We start from the raw sequence: 20,757 nt of genomic DNA, 5'->3' as shown, positions 1-20,757 counted from the left end.
TGTCACCGTGCTGCCCTCACTGTGTCACCCTCACTGTGTCACTGTGCTGCCCTCACTGTCACCGTGCTGCCCTCACTGTGTCACCGTGCTGCCCTCACTGTGTCACCCTCAGTGTCACTGTGCTGCCCTCACTGTGTCACCGTGCCGCCCTCACTGTGTCACCGTGCCGCCCTCACTGTGTCACCGTGCTGCCCTCACTGTGTCACCGTGCTGCCCTCACTTGCCGCACTCAGTGTCACCGTGCCGCCCTCATGTGTCGCCGTGCTGCCATCACTGTGTCAATGTGCCACCCTGACTGTGTCACCGTGCTGCCCTCACTGTGTCACCGTGCTGCTCTCACTGTGTCACTGTGCCGCCCTCACTGTGTCACCGTGCTGCTCTCACTGTGTCACTGTGCCGCCCTCACTGTGTCACCGTGCTGCTCTCACTGTGTCACCGTGCTGCCGACACTGTGTCACCGTGCTGCCCTCACTGTGTCACCATGCTGCCCTCAATGTGTCACTGTGCTGCCCTCACTGTGTCACCGTGCCACCCTCACTGTGTCACTGTGCCGCCCCCACTGTGTCACCGTGCCGCCCTCAGTGTCACCCTCACTGTGTCACCGTGCCGCCCTCAGTGTCACCCTCACTTTGTCACTGTGCTGACCTCACTGTGTCACCGTGCTGCCCTCACTGTGTCACCGTGCTGCCCTCACTGTGTCACTGTGCTGCCATCACTGTGTCACCGTGCTGACCTCACTGTATCACTGTGCTGCCCTCACTGTGTCACCGTGCTGCCCTCACTGTGTCACCGTGCTGCCCACACTGTGTCACCGTGCCGCCCTCACTGTCACCGTGCTGCCCTCACTGTGCTGCCCTCACTGTCACCGTGCTGCCCTCACTGTGCTGCCCTCACGGTCACCGTGCTGCCCTCACTGTGTCACCGTGCTGCCCTCACTGTGTCACCGTGCTACCCTCACGGTGTCACCGTGCTGCCCTCACTGTGTCACCGTGCTGCCCTCACTGTGTCACTGTGCTGCCCTCACTGTGTCACTGTGCTGCCCTCACTGTGCTGCCCTCACTGTGCTGACCTCACTGTGTCACTGTGCTGCCCTCACTGTGTCACCGTGCCGCCCTCACTGTGTCACCATGCTGCCCTCACTTTGTCACCGTGCTGCCCTCACTGTGTCACCGTGCTGCCCTCACTGTGTCACCGTGCTGCCCTCACTGTGTCACCGTGCTGCCCTCACTGTGTCACTGTGTCACCCTCACTGTGTCACTGTGCTGCCCTCACTGTGTCACTGTGCTGCCCTCACTGTCACCGTGCTGCCCTCACTGTGTCACCGCGCTGCCCTCAGTGTCGCCCTCACTGTGCTGCCCTCGCCGCCCTCACTGTGTCACCGTGCCGCCCTCACTGTGTCACCGTGCTGCCATCACTGTGTCACTGTGCTGCCATCACTGTGTCACTGTGCTGTCATCACTGTGTCACCGTGCTGCCCTCACTGTGTCACCCTCACTGTGTCACCGTGCTGCCCTCACTGTGCTGCCCTCACAGTGTCACTGTGTTGCCCTCACTGTGTCACCGTGCCGCCCTCACTGTCACCGTGCTGCCCTCACTGTGTCACCGTGCCGCCCTCACTGTGTCACCGTGCCGCCCTCACTGTCACCGTGCTGCCCTCACTGTCACCGTGCCACCCTCACTGTGTCACCGTGCCGCCCTCACTGTGTCACCGTGCTGCCCTCACTGTGTCACTGTGCTGCCCTCACTGTGTCACCGTGCCGCCCTCACTGTGCTGCCCTCACTGTGTCACCGTGCTGCCCTCACTGTGTCACTGTGCTGCCCTCTCTGTGCTGCCCTCACTGTCACTGTGCTGCCCTCACAGTGTCACCGTGCTGCCCTCACTGTGTCACCGTGCTGCCCTCACTGTGTCACCGTGCTGCCCTCACTGTGTCACCGTGCTGCCCTCACTGTGTCACCGTGCCGCCCTCACTGTGCTGCCCTCACTGTGTCACCGTGCCGCCCTCACTGTGTCACCGTGCCGCCCTCACTGTCACCGTGCTGCCCTCACTGTCACCGTGCCACCCTCACTGTGTCACCGTGCCGCCCTCACTGTGTCACCGTGCTGCCCTCACTGTGTCACTGTGCTGCCCTCACTGTGTCACCGTGCCGCCCTCACTGTGCTGCCCTCACTGTGTCACCGTGCTGCCCTCACTGTGTCACTGTGCTGCCCTCTCTGTGCTGCCCTCACTGTCACTGTGCTGCCCTCACAGTGTCACCGTGCTGCCCTCACTGTGTCACCGTGCTGCCCTCACTGTGTCACCGTGCTGCCCTCACTGTGTCACCGTGCTGCCCTCACTGTGTCACCGTGCTGCCCTCACTCTTCCGCCCTCACTGTCACCGTGCTGCCCTCACTGTCACCGTGCTGCCCTCACTGTGTCACTGTGCTGCCCACATTGTGACACCGTGCTGCCCTCACTGTGTCACCGTGCTGCCCTCACTGTGTCACCGTGCTGCCCTCACTGTGTCACTGTGCTGCCCTCACTGTGTCACCGTGCTGCCCTCACTGTGTCACCGTGCTGCCCTCACTGTGTCACCGTGCTGCCCTCACTGTGTCACCGTGCTGCCCTCACTCTGTCACCGTGCCGCCCTCACTGTGTCACTGTGCTGCCATCACTGTGTCACTGTGCTGACCTCACTGTATCACTGTGCTGCCCTCACTGTGTCACCGTGCTGCCCTCACTGTGCTGCCCTCACTGTGTCACCGTGCTGACCTCACTGTATCACTGTGCTGCCCTCACTGCGTCACCGTGCTGCCCTCACTGTGCTGCCCTCACTGTGCTGCCCTCACTGTGTCACCGTGCTGCCCTCACTGTGTCACCGTGCTGCCCACACTGTGTCACCGTGCCGCCCTCACTGTCACCGTGCTGCCCTCACTGTCACCGTGCTACCCTCACTGTCACCGTGCTGCTCTCACTGTGTCACTGTGCCACCCTCACTGTGTCACCGTGCTGCCCTCACTGTCACCGTGCTGCTGTCACTGTGCCACCCTCACTATGTCACCGTGCCGCCCTCACTGTGTCACCGTGCTGCCCTCACTGTGTCACTGTGCTGCCCTCACTGTCACCGTGCTGCCCTCACTGTGTCACTGTGCTGCCCTCACTGTGTCACCGTGCCGCCCTCACTGTGCTGCCCTCACTGTCACCGTGCTGCCCTCACTGTGTCACCGTGCTGCCCTCACTGTGTCACCGTGCTGCCCTCACTGTGTCACCGTGCTGCCCTCACTGTGTCACCGTGCTGCCCTCACTGTGCTGCCCTCACTGTGTCACTGTGCCGCCCTCACTGTGTCACCGTGTTGCCCTCACTGTGTCACCGTGCCGCCCTCACTGTGTCACCGTGTTGCCCTCACTGTGTCACCGTGCCGCCCTCACTGTGTCACCGCGCTGCCCTCACTTTGTCACCGTGTTGCCCTCACTGGGTCACCGTGCTGCCCTCACTGGGTCACCGTGCTGCCCTCACTGGGTCACCGTGCTGCCCTCACTGGGTCACTGTGCAGCCCTCACTGTCACCGTGCTGCCCTCACTGTGTCACCGTGCTGCCCTCACTGTGTCACCCTCACTGTGTCACTGTGCTGCCCTCACTGTCACCGTGCTGCCCTCACTGTGTCACCGTGCTGCCCTCACTGTGTCACCCTCAGTGTCACTGTGCTGCCCTCAGTGTCACCGTGCCGCCCTCACTGTGTCACCGTGCCGCCCTCACTGTGTCACCGTGCCGCCCTCACTGTGCCGCCCTCACTGTGTCACCGTGCCGCCCTCACTGTGTCACCGTGCTGCCCTCACTGTGTCACCCTCACTGTGTCACTGTGCTGCCCTCACTGTCACCGTGCTGCCCTCACTGTGTCACCGTGCTGCCCTCACTGTGCTGCCCTCACTGTGTCACCGTGCTGCCCTCACTGTGTCACCCTCACTGTGTCACTGTGCTGCCCTCACTGTCACCGTGCTGCCCTCACTGTGTCACCGTGCTGCCCTCACTGTGTCACCGTGCTGCCCTCACTGTGTCACCCTCAGTGTCACTGTGCTGCCCTCACTGTGTCACCGTGCCGCCCTCACTGTGTCACCGTGCCGCCCTCACTGTGTCACCGTGCTGCCCTCACTGTGTCACCCTCACTGTGTCACTGTGCTGCCCTCACTGTCACCGTGCTGCCCTCACTGTGTCACCGTGCTGCCCTCACTGTGTCACCGTGCTGCCCTCACTGTGTCACCGTGCTGCCCTCACTGTGTCACTGTGCTGCCCTCACTGTGTCACCGTGCTGCCCTCACTGTGTCACCCTCACTGTGTCACTGTGCTGCCCTCACTGTCACCGTGCTGCCCTCACTGTGTCACCGTGCTGCCCTCACTGTGTCACCGTGCTGCCCTCACTGTGTCACCCTCAGTGTCACTGTGCTGCCCTCACTGTGTCACCGTGCCGCCCTCACTGTGTCACCGTGCCGCCCTCACTGTGTCACCGTGCTGCCCTCACTGTGTCACCGTGCTGCCCTCACTTGCCGCACTCAGTGTCACCGTGCTGCCCTCACTGTGTCACCGTGCTGCCCTCACTGTGTCACCGTGCTGCCCTCACTGTGTCACCGTGCTGCCCTCACTGTGTCACCGTGCTGCCCTCACTGTGTCACCGTGCTGCCCTCACTGTGTCACTGTGCTGCTCTTACTGTGTCACTGTGCCGCCCTCACTGTGTCAATGTGCTGCCCTCACTGTGTCACCGTGCTGCCCTCACTGGGTCACCGTGCTGCCATCACTGTGTCACCCTCACTGTGTCACCCTCACTGTGTCACTGTGCTGCCCTCACTGTCACCGTGCTGCCCTCACTGTGTCACCGTGCTGCCCTCACTGTGTCACCGTGCTGCCCTCACTGTGTCACCCTCAGTGTCACTGTGCTGCCCTCACTGTGTCACCGTGCCGCCCTCACTGTGTCACCGTGCCGCCCTCACTGTGTCACCGTGCTGCCCTCACTGTGTCACCGTGCTGCCCTCACTTGCCGCACTCAGTGTCCCCGTGCTGCCCTCACTGTGTCACCGTGCTGCCCTCACTGTGTCACCGTGCTGCCCTCACTGTGTCACCGTGCTGCCCTCACTGTGTCACCGTGCCGCCCTCACTGTGTCAATGTGCTGCCCTCACTGTGTCACCGTGCTGCCCTCACTGTGTCACCGTGCCGCCCTCATGTGTCGCCGTGCTGCCATCACTGTGTCAATGTGCCACCCTGACTGTGTCACCGTGCTGCCCTCACTGTGTCACCGTGCTGCTCTCACTGTGTCACTGTGCCGCCCTCACTGTGTCACCGTGCTGCTCTCACTGTGTCACTGTGCCGCCCTCACTGTGTCACCGTGCTGCTCTCACTGTGTCACCGTGCTGCCGACACTGTGTCACCGTGCTGCCGACACTGTGTCACCGTGCTGCCCTCACTGTGTCACCGTGCCGCCCTCACTGTGTCACCGTGCCGCCCTCACTGTGTCACCATGCTGCCCTCAATGTGTCACTGTGCTGCCCTCACTGTGTCACCGTGCCACCCTCACTGTGTCACTGTGCCGCCCCCACTGTGTCACCGTGCCGCCCTCAGTGTCACCCTCACTGTGTCACCGTGCCGCCCTCAGTGTCACCCTCACTTTGTCACTGTGCTGACCTCACTGTGTCACCGTGCTGCCCTCACTGTGTCACCGTGCTGCCCTCACTCTGTCACCGTGCCGCCCTCACTGTGTCACTGTGCTGCCATCACTGTGTCACCGTGCTGACCTCACTGTATCACTGTGCTGCCCTCACTGTGTCACCGTGCTGCCCTCACTGTGTCACCGTGCTGCCCACACTGTGTCACCGTGCCGCCCTCACTGTCACCGTGCTGCCCTCACTGTGCTGCCCTCACTGTCACCGTGCTGCCCTCACTGTGCTGCCCTCACGGTCACCGTGCTGCCCTCACTGTGTCACCGTGCTGCCCTCACTGTGTCACCGTGCTACCCTCACGGTGTCACCGTGCTGCCCTCACTGTGTCACCGTGCTGCCCTCACTGTGTCACTGTGCTGCCCTCACTGTGTCACTGTGCTGCCCTCACTGTGCTGCCCTCACTGTGCTGACCTCACTGTGTCACTGTGCTGCCCTCACTGTGTCACCGTGCCGCCCTCACTGTGTCACCATGCTGCCCTCACTTTGTCACCGTGCTGCCCTCACTGTGTCACCGTGCTGCCCTCACTGTGTCACCGTGCTGCCCTCACTGTGTCACCGTGCTGCCCTCACTGTGTCACTGTGTCACCCTCACTGTGTCACTGTGCTGCCCTCACTGTGTCACTGTGCTGCCCTCACTGTCACCGTGCTGCCCTCACTGTGTCACCGCGCTGCCCTCAGTGTCGCCCTCACTGTGCTGCCCTCGCCGCCCTCACTGTGTCACCGTGCCGCCCTCACTGTGTCACCGTGCTGCCATCACTGTGTCACTGTGCTGCCATCACTGTGTCACTGTGCTGTCATCACTGTGTCACCGTGCTGCCCTCACTGTGTCACCCTCACTGTGTCACCGTGCTGCCCTCACTGTGCTGCCCTCACAGTGTCACTGTGTTGCCCTCACTGTGTCACCGTGCCGCCCTCACTGTCACCGTGCTGCCCTCACTGTGTCACCGTGCCGCCCTCACTGTGTCACCGTGCCGCCCTCACTGTCACCGTGCTGCCCTCACTGTCACCGTGCCACCCTCACTGTGTCACCGTGCCGCCCTCACTGTGTCACCGTGCTGCCCTCACTGTGTCACTGTGCTGCCCTCACTGTGTCACCGTGCCGCCCTCACTGTGCTGCCCTCACTGTGTCACCGTGCTGCCCTCACTGTGTCACTGTGCTGCCCTCTCTGTGCTGCCCTCACTGTCACTGTGCTGCCCTCACAGTGTCACCGTGCTGCCCTCACTGTGTCACCGTGCTGCCCTCACTGTGTCACCGTGCTGCCCTCACTGTGTCACCGTGCTGCCCTCACTGTGTCACCGTGCCGCCCTCACTGTGCTGCCCTCACTGTGTCACCGTGCCGCCCTCACTGTGCTGCCCTCACTGTGTCACCGTGCTGCCCTCACTGTGTCACCGTGCTGCCCTCACTCTTCCGCCCTCACTGTCACCGTGCTGCCCTCACTGTCACCGTGCTGCCCTCACTGTGTCACTGTGCTGCCCACATTGTGACACCGTGCTGCCCTCACTGTGTCACCGTGCTGCCCTCACTGTGTCACCGTGCTGCCCTCACTGTGTCACCGTGCTGCCCTCACTGTGTCACCGTGCTGCCCTCACTGTGTCACCGTGCTGCCCTCACTGTGTCACCGTGCTGCCCTCACTGTGTCACCGTGCTGCCCTCACTGTGTCACCGTGCCGCCCTCACTGTGCTGCCCTCACTGTGCTGCCCTCACTGTGTCACTGTGCTGCCCTCACTGTGCTGCCCTCAGTGTCACCGTGATGCCCTCACTGTGTCACTGTGCTGCCCTCAGTGTCCCTGTGCTGCCCTCAGTGTCACCGTGCTGCCCTCAGTGTCACCGTGCTGCCCTCAGTGTCACCGTGCTGCCCTCACTGTGTCACTGTGCTGCCCTCACTGTGTCAATGTGCTGCCCTCAGTGTCCCTGTGCTGCCCTCACTGTGCTGCCCTCACTGTGTCACTGTGCTGCCCTCACTGTGTCACTGTGCTGCCCTCACAGTGTCACTGTGCTGCCCTCACAGTGTCACTGTGCTGCCCTCACTGTGTCACCGTGCTGCTCTCACTGTGTCACTGTGCTGCCCTCACTGTGTCACCGTGCCGCCCTCACTGTGTCACTGTGCTGCCCTCACTGTGTCACTGTGCTGCCCTCACTGTGCTGCCCTCACTGTGTCACTGTGCTGCCCTCACTGTGTCACTGTGCTGCCCTCACTGTGCTGCCCTCACTGTGTCACTGTGCTGCACTCACTGTGTCACTGTGCTGCCCTCACTGTGTCACCGTGCTGCTCTCACTGTGTCACCGTGCTGCCCTCACTGTGTCACCGTGCTGCCCTCACTGTGTCACCGTGCTGCCCTCACTGTGTCACCGTGCTGCCCTCAGTGTGTCACTGTGCTGCCCTCACTGTGTCACTGTGCTGCCCTCACTGTGTCACTGTGCTGCCCTCAGTGTCACTGTGCTGCCCTCAGTGTGTCACTGTGCTGGCCTCACTGTGTCACCGTGCTGCCCTCACTGTGTCACTGTTCTGCCCTCACTGTGTCACTGTGCTGCCCTCAGTGTCACTGTGCTGCCCTCAGTGTCACTGTGCTGCCCTCAGTGTCACCGTGCTGACCTCACTGTGTCACTGTGCCGCCCTCACTGTGTCACTGTGCCGCCCTCACTGTGTCACTGTGCTGCCCTCACTGTGTCACCCTCACTGTGTCACTGTGCTGCCCTCACTGTGTCACTGTGCTGCCCTCACTGTGTCACCCTCACTGTCACCGTGCTGCCCTCACTGTGTCACCCTCACTGTGTCACTGTGCCGCCCTTACTGTGTCACCGTGCTGACCTCACTGTGTCACTGTGCCGCCCTCACTGTGTCACCGTGCCGCCCCCACTGTGTCACCGTGCCGCCCTCAGTGTCGCTCTCACTGTGCTGCCCTCAGTGTCACCGTGCTGCCCTCTGTGTCACTGTGCTGCCCTCACTGTGTCACCATGCCGCCCTCATTGTGCTGCCCTCACTGTGTCACTGTGCTGCCCTCACTGTGTCACTGTGCTGCCCTCACTGTGTCACCGTGCCGCCCTCACTGTGCTGCCCTCACTGTGCTGCCCTCACTGTGTCACCGTGCTGCCCTCACTGTGTCACCGTGCTGCCCTCACTGTGTCACCGTGCTGCCCTCAACTTTAACCTGTCCCTACTCCACTCCGAGGTCCCCACCTGCTTCAAGAAGACCACCATCATACCAAAGAAGAACCTGGCAGCGTGCCTCAATGACTACCGACCTGTGGCCCTGACTCCAGTCGTAATGAAGTGCTTTGAGAGGTTGATCATGAAGCGCATCACCTCCTTACTCCCAGAGCGCCTTGATCCACTGCAATTCGCATACCGCTGCAACCGGTCCACATCAGACACCATTTCCCTGGCCCTACACTCATCCCTAGAGCATCTCGAAAACAAGGACTCCTACATTAGACTCCTATTTATTGACTACAGCTCCGCCTTCAACACCATAATCCCAGCCAAGCTCATATCAAAGCTCCAAAACCTAGGACTTGGCTCCCCACTCTGCAACTGGATCCTCGATTTTCTGACGAACAGACCACAATCAGTAAGAATGAACAACAACACCTCCTCCACAATAGTCCTCAACACCGGCTCCCCGCAAGGCTGCGTACTTAGCCCCCTACTCTACTCCCTGTACACACACACGACTGCGTGGGAAAACTTGGTTCCAACTCCATCTACAGGTTTGCTGACGATACGATCACATAGTGGGCCGGATCTCGAATAACGATGAGTCCGAATACAGGAGGGAGATAGAGAACCTTGTGGAGTGGTGTAGTGAGAACCAGAGAGCATCTGAGAACCTCGGAAGGTAAGTAAGTGATTTTTATTCATTTTAACTTTTATTACCGTTTATAATTGTGTGTGTGTGGGGGGGGGGGGGGAGAAACTGAAGAAACATCACAGTAAAGCTATGACCTGATTGGCTGGTTGGGAAGCTACACTAAATTAAAAAAATTAAGCATTGTTAAACTAATTAAACATAATTACTTTTTACTTAATTATAATTTAGAGGGATATCTAAGCCAGAGATCGGAGAGTACTGTATTTAGCTTTCACATTTTTAGTAGAAATCTAGTGCTAAGAAACATATAACAGTAACTTAAAAAAAAAAAACTTTTAAATTGAATTTACTAATTAATTGACGCAATGTCAGTTAGAGGGGTGCAGTGCTCTGACTGTGAGATGTGGCAGGTCCGGGAGGCTTCCAGCGTACCGGATGGCTTCATCTGCAGAAAGTGCACCCAACTGGAGCTCCTTACAGACTGCATGGTTCGGTTGGAGCAGCAGTTGGATGCACTTAGGAGCATGCAGGTGGCGGAAAGCGTCATAGATAGCAGTTATATAAATGTGGTCACACCCAAGGTGCAGGCAGAGAAATGGGTAACCACCAGAAAGGGCAGGCAGTTAGTACAGGAATCCCCTGTGGTTGTCCCCCTCTCGAACAAGTATACCCATTTGGATACTGTCAGGGGGGATAGCCGATCAGGGAAAACAGCAGCAGCCAGAGCAGTGGCACCACGGCTGGCTCTGATGTTCAGAAGGGAGGGCCAAAGCGCAGAAGAGCAATAGTCATAGGGGACTCTATAGTCAGGGGCACACATAGGCGCTTCTGTGGACATGAAAGAGACTCCAGGATGGTATGTTGCCTCCCTGGTGCCAGGGTCCATGATGTCTCTGAACGGGTAGCGGGCATGCTGAAGGGGGAGGGCAAACAGGCAGAGGTCGTTGTACATATTGGTACTAACGACATAGGCAGGAAGGGGCATGAGGTCCTGCAGCAGGAGTTCAGGGAGCTAGGCAGAAAGTTAAAAGACAGGACCTCTAGGGTTGTTATCTCGGGATTACTCCCTGTGCCACGTGCCAGTGAGGCTAGAAATAGGAAGATATAGAGCAGATAAACACATGGCTAAAAAGCTGGTGTAGGAGGGAGGGTTTCCGTTATCTGGACCACTGGGAGCTCTTCCGGGGCAGGTGTGACCTGTATAAGAAGGACGGGTTGCATCTAAACTGGAGAGGCATAAATATCCTGGCCGCGAGGTTTGCTAGTGTCACACGGGAGGGTTTAAACTAGTATGGCAGGGGGGTGGGCACCGGAGCAATAGGTCAGAAGGTGAAAACATTGAGGGAGAACTAGGGAATAGGGCCAGTATGGCTCTGAGGCAGAGCAGACAGGGAGAAGTTGCTGAACACAGCGGGTCTGGTGGCCTGAAGTGCATATGTTTTAAAGCAAGTAGTATTATGGGTAAGGCAGATGAATTTAGAGCTTGGATTAATACTTGGAACTATGATGTTGTTGCCATTACAGAGACCTGGTTGAGGGAAGGACAGGGTTGGCAGCTAAATGTTCCAGGATTTAGATGTTTCAGGCGGGATAGAGGGGGATGTAAAAGGGGTGGCGGAGTTGTGCTACTGGTTAGGGAGAATAGCACAGCTGTACTACGGGAGGACACCTCAGAGGGCAGCGAGGCTACATGGGTAGAGATCAGAAATAAGAAGGGTGCAGTCACAATGTTGGGGGTTTACTACAGGTCTCCCAACAGCCAGCGGGTGATAGAGGAGCAGATAGGTAGACAGATTTTGAAGAAGAGTAAAAACAGGGTTGTTGTGATGGGAGACTTCAACTTCCCCAATATTGACTGGGACTCACTTAGTGCCAGGGGCTTAGACGAGGCAGAGTTTGTAAGGAGCATCCAGGAGGGCTTCTTAAAACAATATGTAGACAGTCCAACTAGGGAAGGGGCTGTACTGGACCTGGTATTGGGTAATGAGCCCGGCCAGGTGGTAGAAGTTTCAGCACGGGAGCATTTCGGGAACAGTGACCACAATTCAGTAAGTTTTAAAGTGCTGGTGGACAAGGATAAGAGTGGTCCTAGGGTGAATGTGCTAAATTGGGGGAAGGCTAATTATAACAATATTAGGTGGGAACTTGTAGCCATCTGGGATGGCCACTTCCCGATTACAAAATGGGCACTTTGCAAAGATTGCAGTGAAAATGGACAATATTGAGAAAACAAGCAGGTTCAGGGTTTGTCTGTTTCTAGGAGCCGCACTCCCAGACAAGACCAAAACTGTAGGCCCATTAGCATATTAATGGCCCATCTCCGGGAACAAAAGAGTAACATTTGAGTAACCGATACTAAGGCAGACACCCCGGCGCCAGAGGAGACCAAAACAAAGCAGGCCAACGGCCACCTAGGACATGCCCAGCCATCAGGGCTCCCACCCCTTTATTGGATGAAATCAATAGGAATGATCGAGAAACGGCCCAATTGATTGGGGCTAAGTTCAAGGCCCGCTCAAAAAAGCGCGAAGCCCCTTTGGGTATAAGGAGCCCCCAAGAGAGAATCGTTCTCTTGGACCCGGCTCTCACCGAGGAAAGACCTGTCCACCAGCTGCACCAGAACAAGTAAGTCCAAGGTCAACGCACGCTACCAGACAGACGACCTTAGATGTTCCCCTGTACCAGTTCGACCCCAGCAGCCTCAGAACCGAACAACGGCCATTGTTCCTCTGGCTGAGTGGACGCCCGAAGCTAAGTATAGGCTTTAGCATAGTGATAGTTTAGTCTGTAGAGTTTTGTGCATGAGTATATTTAACTGCGTGTGTAAATAAATTAGCATTGACTTTGAACTAACCAATTGGTGTATTGAGTCTTTGATCAGTATTCGGTTTTGAACCTTGTGGCGGTATCGAAAGATACCTGCCGACTCTAGAGCAAACATAATTAGAATTAACGAAGGCGACCATATTGACTGCCATTTTCAGAGCCAACCAAAGAGAGCAACAAACTGAAGAACCTAGCGTGGGGGCGGATATTTGATAACATCTGACATGTGGGAGGCTTTCAAGTGTCAGTTGAAAGGAATTCAGGACCGGCATGTTCCTGTGAGGAAGAAGGATAAATACGGCAAATTTCAGGAACCTTGGATATCAAAAAGAAAAAGGAGGCATGTCAGGGCTAGAAGGCTGGGAACAGACGAAGCCTGTGTGGAATATAAGGACAGTAGGAAGGAACTTAAGCAAGGAGTCAGGAGGGCTAGAAAGAGTCATTAAAAGTCATTGGCAAATAGGGTTAAGGAAAATCCCAAGGCTTTTTACACGTACATAAAAAGCAAGAGGGTAGCCAGTGAAAGGGTTGGCCCACTGAAGGATAGGCAAGGGAATCTATGTGTGGAGCCAGAGGAAATGGGCGAGGTACTAAATGTATACTTTGCATCAGTATTCACCAAAGAGAAGGAATTGGTGGATGTTGAGTCTGGAGAAGGGCGTGTAGATAGCCTGGGTCACATTGAGATCCAAAAAGAGGTGTTGGGCGTCTTGAAAAATATTAAGGTAGATAAGTCCCCAGGGCCTGATGGGATCTACCCCAGAATACTGAAGGAGGCTGGAGAGGAAATTGCTGAGGCCTTGACAGAAATCTTTGGATCCTCACTGTCTTCAGGTGATGAGCCGGAAGACTGGAGAATAGCCAATGTTGTTCCTTTGTTTAATAAGGGTAGTGAGGATAATCCAGGGAACTACAGGCCGGTGAGCCTTACATCAGTGGCAGGGAAATTACTGGAGAGAATTCTTTGAGACAGAATCTACTCCCATATGGAAGCAAATGGACGTATTAGTGAGAGGTAGCATGGTTTTGTGAAGGCGAGGGCGTGTCTCACTAACTTGATATAGTTTTTCGAAGAGGTCACAAAGATGATTGATGCAGGTAGGGCGGTGGATATTGTCTGTATGGACTTCAGTAAGGCCTTTGACAAGGTCCCTCATGGTAGACTAGTACAAAAGGTGAAGTCACACGGGATCAGGGGTGAGCTGGCAAGATGGATACAGAACTGGTTAGGTCATAGAAGGCAGAGAGTAGCAATGGAAGGATGCTTTTCTAATTGGAGGGCTGTGACTAGTGGTGTTCCGCAGGGATCAGTGCTGGGACCTTTGCTGTTCGTAGTATATATAAATGATTTGGAGAAAAATGTAACTGGTCTGATTAGTAAGTTTGCAGACGACACAAAGGTTGGTGGAACTGCGGATAGCGATGAGGGCCGTCAGAGAATACAGCAGGATTTAGATCATTTGGAGACTTGAGAGAAGAGATGGCAGATGGAGTTTAATCTGGACAAATGTGAGGTAATGCACTTTGGAAGGTCTAATGCAAGGGGCAACACAGGTGGAGAAGGTAGTCAAGAAGGCATACGGCATGCTTGCTTTCATTGGCCGGGGTATTGAGTATAAGAATTGGCAAGCCATGTTGCAGCTATATAGAACCTTAGTTAGGCCACACTTGGAGTATAGTGTTCAATTCTGGTCGCCACACCACCAGAAGGATATGGAAGCTTTAGAGAGGGTGCAGAAGAGATTTACCAGGATGTTGCCTGGTATGGAGGGCATTAGCTATGAGGAGCGGTTGAATAAACTCGGTTTGTTCTCACTGGAATGACGGAGGTTGAGGGGCGACTTGATAGAGGTCCACAAAATTATGAGGGGCATAGACAGAGTGGATCGTCAGAGGCTTTTCCCCAGGGTAGAGGGGTCAATTACTAGGGGGCATAGGTTTAGAGGAGATGTACGAGGCAAATTTTTTTACATTGAGGGTAGTGGGTGCCTGGAACTCGCTGCCGGAGGAGGTGGTGGAAGCAAGGACGATAGTGACATTTAAGGGGCATCTTGACAAATACATAAATAGGATGGGAATAGAGGGATACGGACCCAGGAAGTGTAGAAGACTGTAGTTTAGTCGGGCAGCATGGTCGGCACGGGCTTGGGGGGCCGAAGGGCCTGTTCCTGTGCTGTACTTTTCTTTGTTCTTCGTTCTTTGAATGTCAACAAAGATGAGGGACGACAGCTATGTGGAGTGATAATAGAAACTGTGACTATTTTCTTTGGTGACTTAAGATTACAGGGAAAGCAACTTGAGGAGAATTATTATGCCCTGGATGCACTGACTGAAAGAAACGGATTCAATATCAAGTTTCAAAAAGGATAAATATCTCAGGGGGAGAAATGACAGGATATGGCAAATTAGCAGAGGCATGAAACTATTTGGATAACTCGTACAAAGAACCAGCATGAGCAAGATACCAGCATGAGCCAAGAGTGGCCTTTAACTGTGCTGGAAGATTCGGGCAGAATGTTGGAAGGGCTTGGCTCACTGCACTAGAGAGTGTTACACACAGCAACTTCGGATTTCAAAACAAGCAGCAACCTGCAACTGCGGTCCACAAAGCCCAGGATAAGGAGCAGGGAACAAACAATCAAACTTCCAAACTAAAGTACATGGTGCAAATATATGCCCCGGCAACCACAACACTCCAACTGGAAATATTCAAACATTGTTCCAATCCCAGTTGGTGTTATTTTATTTAAATTTAGAGTACCCAAATCATTTTTTTCCAATTAAGGGGCAATTTAGCGTGGCCAATCCACCTAGCCTGCACGTCTTTGGGTTGTGGGGGCGAAACCCACGCAAACACGGGGAGAATGTGCGAACTCCACAAACCCAGAGCCGGAATCAAACCTGGGACCTCGGCGCCCTGAGGCAGCAGGGCTAACCCTCTGCCCCACCGTGCTGCCCCCAGTTGTTGTTATAACTGGACGTAAAGCTTCCAGAATGGAACCCTGGCTCAAAAGGCTGTGGTCAGAACTCTCAGATATTGGGATCGCTTTTCACTCCGGCAGCGCACCCCGCCCGCAAGTTTCCCGACGTTGTGGGGTGGCTCCAATTGGAAATCCTATTAACAAGCAGCGGGAAGAGAGAATCACGTCGCTAGCGAACACTCAGCTGTGGAACTGGAAACTCCAGCCCATTCATTTTTATTAATACAACGTGCAGGAACACAGTCACAGGGTCCCGAATTAGTTTCAACAACAAGAAAAAACATTTATTAAACATGAAAAGTTGGATTATTACACAATACTCCTTTACTCCATACCCTCCCTTTAGCTCAATAAGTACACAGATTTAACAATTAACATGGATTGCAAAGTAGATCTTAAACTAAAATAGTCCCATTAACACAAAGCCCCTTTCTAAGCACACAAGATGACTGGTCAAACACACACACTCCGCTCTGAACCCAAGTTAGTGGGTTTCTCCTCAAATCCCCCCAGATGATTGTCACATGAGTTTCCAGACCACTCCCCCAAACACACTTTAAAATGTTCTCTCATTTGTGCTGAATGTTTGCATCTTGGTACTGCCAGGCTAGCAGGGGCACTGTCAGGATACCGGGTTGGCAGTGCCAAGGTGTCGGGCTGACATTTTGCACATGCCAGGATCCGGGCCTGGGGTGCCATGTTGGTATGTGGTGCGGTGTGGGGAAGCTCAAGGACCCCCCAACTGATGAGTTGATGTGTTGGGGGGTCCTTGGGGGTCGAGAGTTTGGGGCACCATTAAAGAAAGGTGCCCAAATCTCCTCCTGCAGCGGAGCTCCTCAGTGCAGGATATACGGCTACGTGCAGCCTTGACAAGGCGCTTCCTGCCGGGGCCGGAAAAAAAATGGGGGTGCCATTAGATAACAGGATTGTTCCCGGTTCCACTCAATTCCCGTCTAGAACGGACTCTTTTTATTTTAATTAAATTGTACCCATTGTGTATTGAGTTGGGTATCGCAGTCAGATAGAAATGATGTAATTAATGAGGGAACCAAGTACGTAGCATGCAGCTTTGGCTGTAGGATATTTTAGTCCGACAGAGACAGACAGAGGATTTGTAGTCTGTGTCTGAAAGGGTCTATCTCTACTTCTCTGAAGGGAAGTCTCTAAACAGTAGAGCAAGTATCCCTGTGTTTGTTAACTTTATCTACCAGTGGCTTTTGACCTGTAATGAGCTTTGCTTAATTGGAGATAGAAAAGGTATTAGTTAATAGTTAAACATTTTCATTTTATTTTAAGAATTGTTTAATTGTTAATTGAAAAGTTATTTTCTGGAATGTTAATATGATTACTCCAATGTTAATAATAAAGTTCAATTTAATATGAAAGATCTGTATTTGTCAGTGGAATCCCTCATGGAGCTGTAAGGACTTATCCTGTTTATTCACCCTTCCTTTTACTGTGCTGTTCTTATTTTGATCCACGGATGATTAATGGACATGTCTCTTTAAGAGGCAAGCAGGCTGCATCTTTAATTCAAGCAAAAGAATTCAGAAGTTACAGGAGAGATCACTTTGCTAGCCTGTGCTGGTTTGAACAGGAGACTACAGACTTTTCAGCAACAATGAGAGAGATGGGTGGGGCTCAGTTTGATTGATTGGCTGGTGGCCAATGAATTGGCCCAAAAGGCCATACTCTGTCTGGTAACACATGGTGATTGGACTGTATCCCAGTGGAATGCTTTGCAGAATGCCAAGGAGTTTTCAGTTTTGATTCTGGCTACCCGGGGTAAGAACCTCCAAACTCTCCCCAGAAAAGCTGCTGCGAGTGCTATTACTCTCTCCAGAAAGTCAGAAGCAGACCCAACTATATCTCTCTCCAGAAAGCCCGCCATGAATACTATTTCTCTCCACAAAGCCTGTGAGTGCTATCACTCTCCAGAAAAGCTGCTGTAAGTGCTATCTCTCTCTCTCCATAAAGTCAAAGACAGGAGCAACTATATCTCTCTCCAGAAAGTCTGCAGTGTGTGCTGTATTACTGAAACTACATAGGCCTGAATACAAACCATCATCTGAAAGAAACATTTGAAGAGAAGTGCCTCTCCAGGAAAGCTGAAAGTACTGCATTTCTGAAATACAGAGAGCCTGAATCAATGAATGATTCTACAGAGAAGACCGGTACAGGCTGCAAACAGAGACTTTAATCTGCAAGCTTGCTGTGAAGAAAGGTGTGCTAAAAACCATCACCTGAAACAAAGACTCTTTTTCCTTTCACTTTAAGATTTTCACCCTGTATATATAGTTAAAGTGGGGAGTTAGGAACTAGTTAATAGTTAGCCAGTTATATTTGCTGCACAGTTCATTACAGTTCTTGTTATGAATAAACAGTCATTGTGTTTACATTTACAAACCTGGTGACTGTAATTATTGGGCAGCCAAGGACCAAAGACTCTGGTATTTTTATTGGTTAATTCGCTTGTGTTCAGACTCCGGGGCCAGTGGGGCTGGAACTGACCGCACACTGGTCCAGGGAATCGTCACAGAGCAAAGTATTGTTTCCTCTCAGTATTGCAAATTGAAAAATTGTTGGGATCTCATCCAGTTTTCTATTATAAATTGGGGTCTGGACCAGGTACCATAATGCATAATAGGGGTACACAGTGGCACAATGATTAGCACTGCTGCCTCATAGTACCAGGGACACGGGTTGGATTCTGACCTTGGGTGATTGTCTGCCTGGAGTCTGCATGTTCTCCCAGTCTCTGCATGGGTTTTCTCCAGATGCTTCAGTTTCCTCCCACAATCCAAACCGGTGCAGGTTAGGTGGATTGACCATGCCAAATTGCCCCATGGATGATTGGTGGACCTGTGACTTTCAAACCAGGCAGCTTCTAAGTCACCTGTGCGTTTAAATTCAAGCAGTGGATTTCAGCAACAGGAGAGATCCGTGATGACTTGGTCAAAAGGGGCAGTGCTCTCCCAGTGGCAGGTGGTGATTGTATCTGATCACATTGTTATTCTTTTCAGTGAACAAAGCTTATCTTTTCATTTCACTTTTGATCCTGTAGGCCGGATGGAGGAATCTAACCAACTCACTCCAGAAATATCCAGTTAATTTTCACCAAAAGACCACTGGGAGAATCTGATAATTCTCTCTCTGCAGAAAAGACTGATTTGAAGCAGACACCAGAATCTGGTAACTCTCTCTGTAAACAGGCAATGTGAAGCCAGAGGCCTCTCTTGGACAAGCTGTGAGTAAGTTATATTGTTGAACTTCAAAGAAGATCATTACAAGCTGTCTCCTAGAGACTTTAATCCACACCTCATACTGTGAAGAAGGTGCACTGAAGAACTCATCATCTGAAGCAAGGACTCTATCTTTTAAGCTTAATCCTCATTATTTTTCCACCCCTCTGTATTTGTTTGTCTTGTGTATGGATAGAGGATGGGACAGTGAAAGAGTCAGGTATTAGCTTGACGTGAAGTCGCTGTATTCACTGCATGTTTCATATTCTGGTCATAAATAAACAGTAATTGTGTTTAAACGTACAAACCTGGTGACTGTAATTATTGGGAAGCTGAGGGCGAAAGAATTCAGGTATCTTTGTATGAATTATTGGTTAATTCACTTGTGTTGTACTCCGGGTTAAGTGGGGCTGGAATTGACTGTGCACTTGCCCAGGGTGTTAAATCAGGAACCCTCTCTTACGTGGTGGAACCAAAGCCAATTGTAAAATGTCTATCATTATCTCAGTTATAAACAGACAATGGGCATAAACGAGAAATCAAACCCCGACGTTTAGATCTGTAAGTCCATGTGATGTCTTCACCAACAAGGCCATGGAGGGCGATCCCACGCCTGGAGGAATGTATACTTTCACTTATTGCACTAGAGTTGGTACAGCTGCACTTTCTTCACTATTGACTGCACTCTCTTCAACAACGCATCCTCATTTATACTCTCACTAAAAACCATACACATTTTCTGTAAACTTACAACTTCCTAACCCTGTTCCTGACATGAGAAGACCTTGGGTTTATTCTGAGCTTGGTCTTACACTAGTTTATTCACATTGTGCTGGACTGCAGTAGGACTTAATGAAAGAAGATGAAGAATAAAATTTAACAACAGTTTGGAAACAATAGACTGTTTATTAAAAACCTGATAAGGGATATATTTATTCTTCTCGGAGGAGTTCTTTACTGGGTTCACTCGAGACACTCTCTCAGATCTCCTTGGTCAAGCATTACTTAAATGAAAGCAGATGGACATTTCACTGCTCAGTGATTAGGTGATCTTAATGCTTCTTTTTGAGGATATTATATACATTTCCAGATTGAAAAAGCCATGTGTTATCCAGTGCTTACCCTGGAGAGATCGCTGGAGGAATCACCAACAAAACTTTCAGCTTAGCTGTATGCAGGGCTTCTGATAGGTGTCGGATGACGTGAACCAGTTCCCTGTAAGACAGACACATCCCATCAAAGGCAACATATTGGATCAAGCGAGGGCAACGTCCGCGTCATTACCTGAATTCCTTCAAACCCACCATGTTAATGAGTGTAGCAGAATCACTGCAACCAATTTTTAATAAAAATCAGCATTAACTAGAAGGCAAGCTCATAGTAGTTTCAATTTCTTTCTAATCACCAAGTGAAGGCAGTTCTGAAGTGTGTAAAATGGTCTGGTCCATTTACTAACTGCAGTGCACAAAGACTCCGAGAGACGTATAGAGTGAAGTCGATGAGGCTTTATTAAGCGTGACTGTTCCCCCGCAGTTCAGTAGTAGACTGGCCTGCGGGGGAGGACTCCTGGTTCTTATACTCCGCCTTCAGGGCGGAGCTAGAGGTCAACGGCCAACCAGGACCCGGGATCTGTCAGCCAATGACATCACGGCTTCACAGTCCCACATGACCCCTAATGCATACTACCACATTCACCTCTTGTTAAAAATGAACCCGGCGGGGTGATGCTTCGCATGGTGGTAAGGGTTTACAAGGCTGGTCCTGGGAGGAAAACTTTCGCATGTTATTACAGTATGTACAAGGTTTTTTTTTTTGTTTCGAACTATTTACAGTAATCGTCAGGAGAAAAAGACAAAATGTTCTCGTTAAAAGTCCACATATTGTGGTGTTAGATCGACGCCACGAGTCGGTCGGGCGGTCTGGTCGTCCGTGTCGATCGCCTCGGCCCCGGTGGTGGTGGTGGTGCTTGTTCCGGTGTTGTCGTCTCCGGGAGCCTTACGGTTTCAGCTTGGGCTTCACTCCTGGTCGGGCCTGGGAGGAGGACCGATCCTCCTGGGAAGGGGGCAGTCGCGGGATGCGGCGGTGGCAGGGAGGGGGTGATTGGTGTCGGGGGGGTGTGTGTGTTGCCGGCAGGCGGCAGATCTCGCAGGGAGACCGTGTCCTGTCGGCCGTCGGGGTACTCCACGTAAGCGTGCTGCGGGTTCGCGTGA

General features: G+C 53.1%; 1 protein-coding gene across 1 annotated transcript in view; it reads right to left on the bottom strand.

Annotated features, from left to right (window-relative positions):
- chid1 (chitinase domain containing 1) overlaps nt 1-20,757 on the bottom strand; it is a 234,762-nt gene that overhangs the window by 109,707 nt on the left and 104,298 nt on the right. Inside the window, exon 7 of the mRNA XM_072518783.1 lies at nt 19,670-19,762. Coding sequence (XP_072374884.1) covers nt 19,670-19,762 — 93 coding nt within the window. The remainder of the gene's footprint in view (nt 1-19,669; nt 19,763-20,757) is intronic.

This window comes from Scyliorhinus torazame, chromosome 10 (assembly GCF_047496885.1).
Source record: "Scyliorhinus torazame isolate Kashiwa2021f chromosome 10, sScyTor2.1, whole genome shotgun sequence".
NCBI classification, from domain to species: domain Eukaryota; kingdom Metazoa; phylum Chordata; class Chondrichthyes; order Carcharhiniformes; family Scyliorhinidae; genus Scyliorhinus; species Scyliorhinus torazame.
Note: the sequence above shows the minus strand (reverse complement) of the source record. Positions and strands in the feature narration are given on the sequence as shown.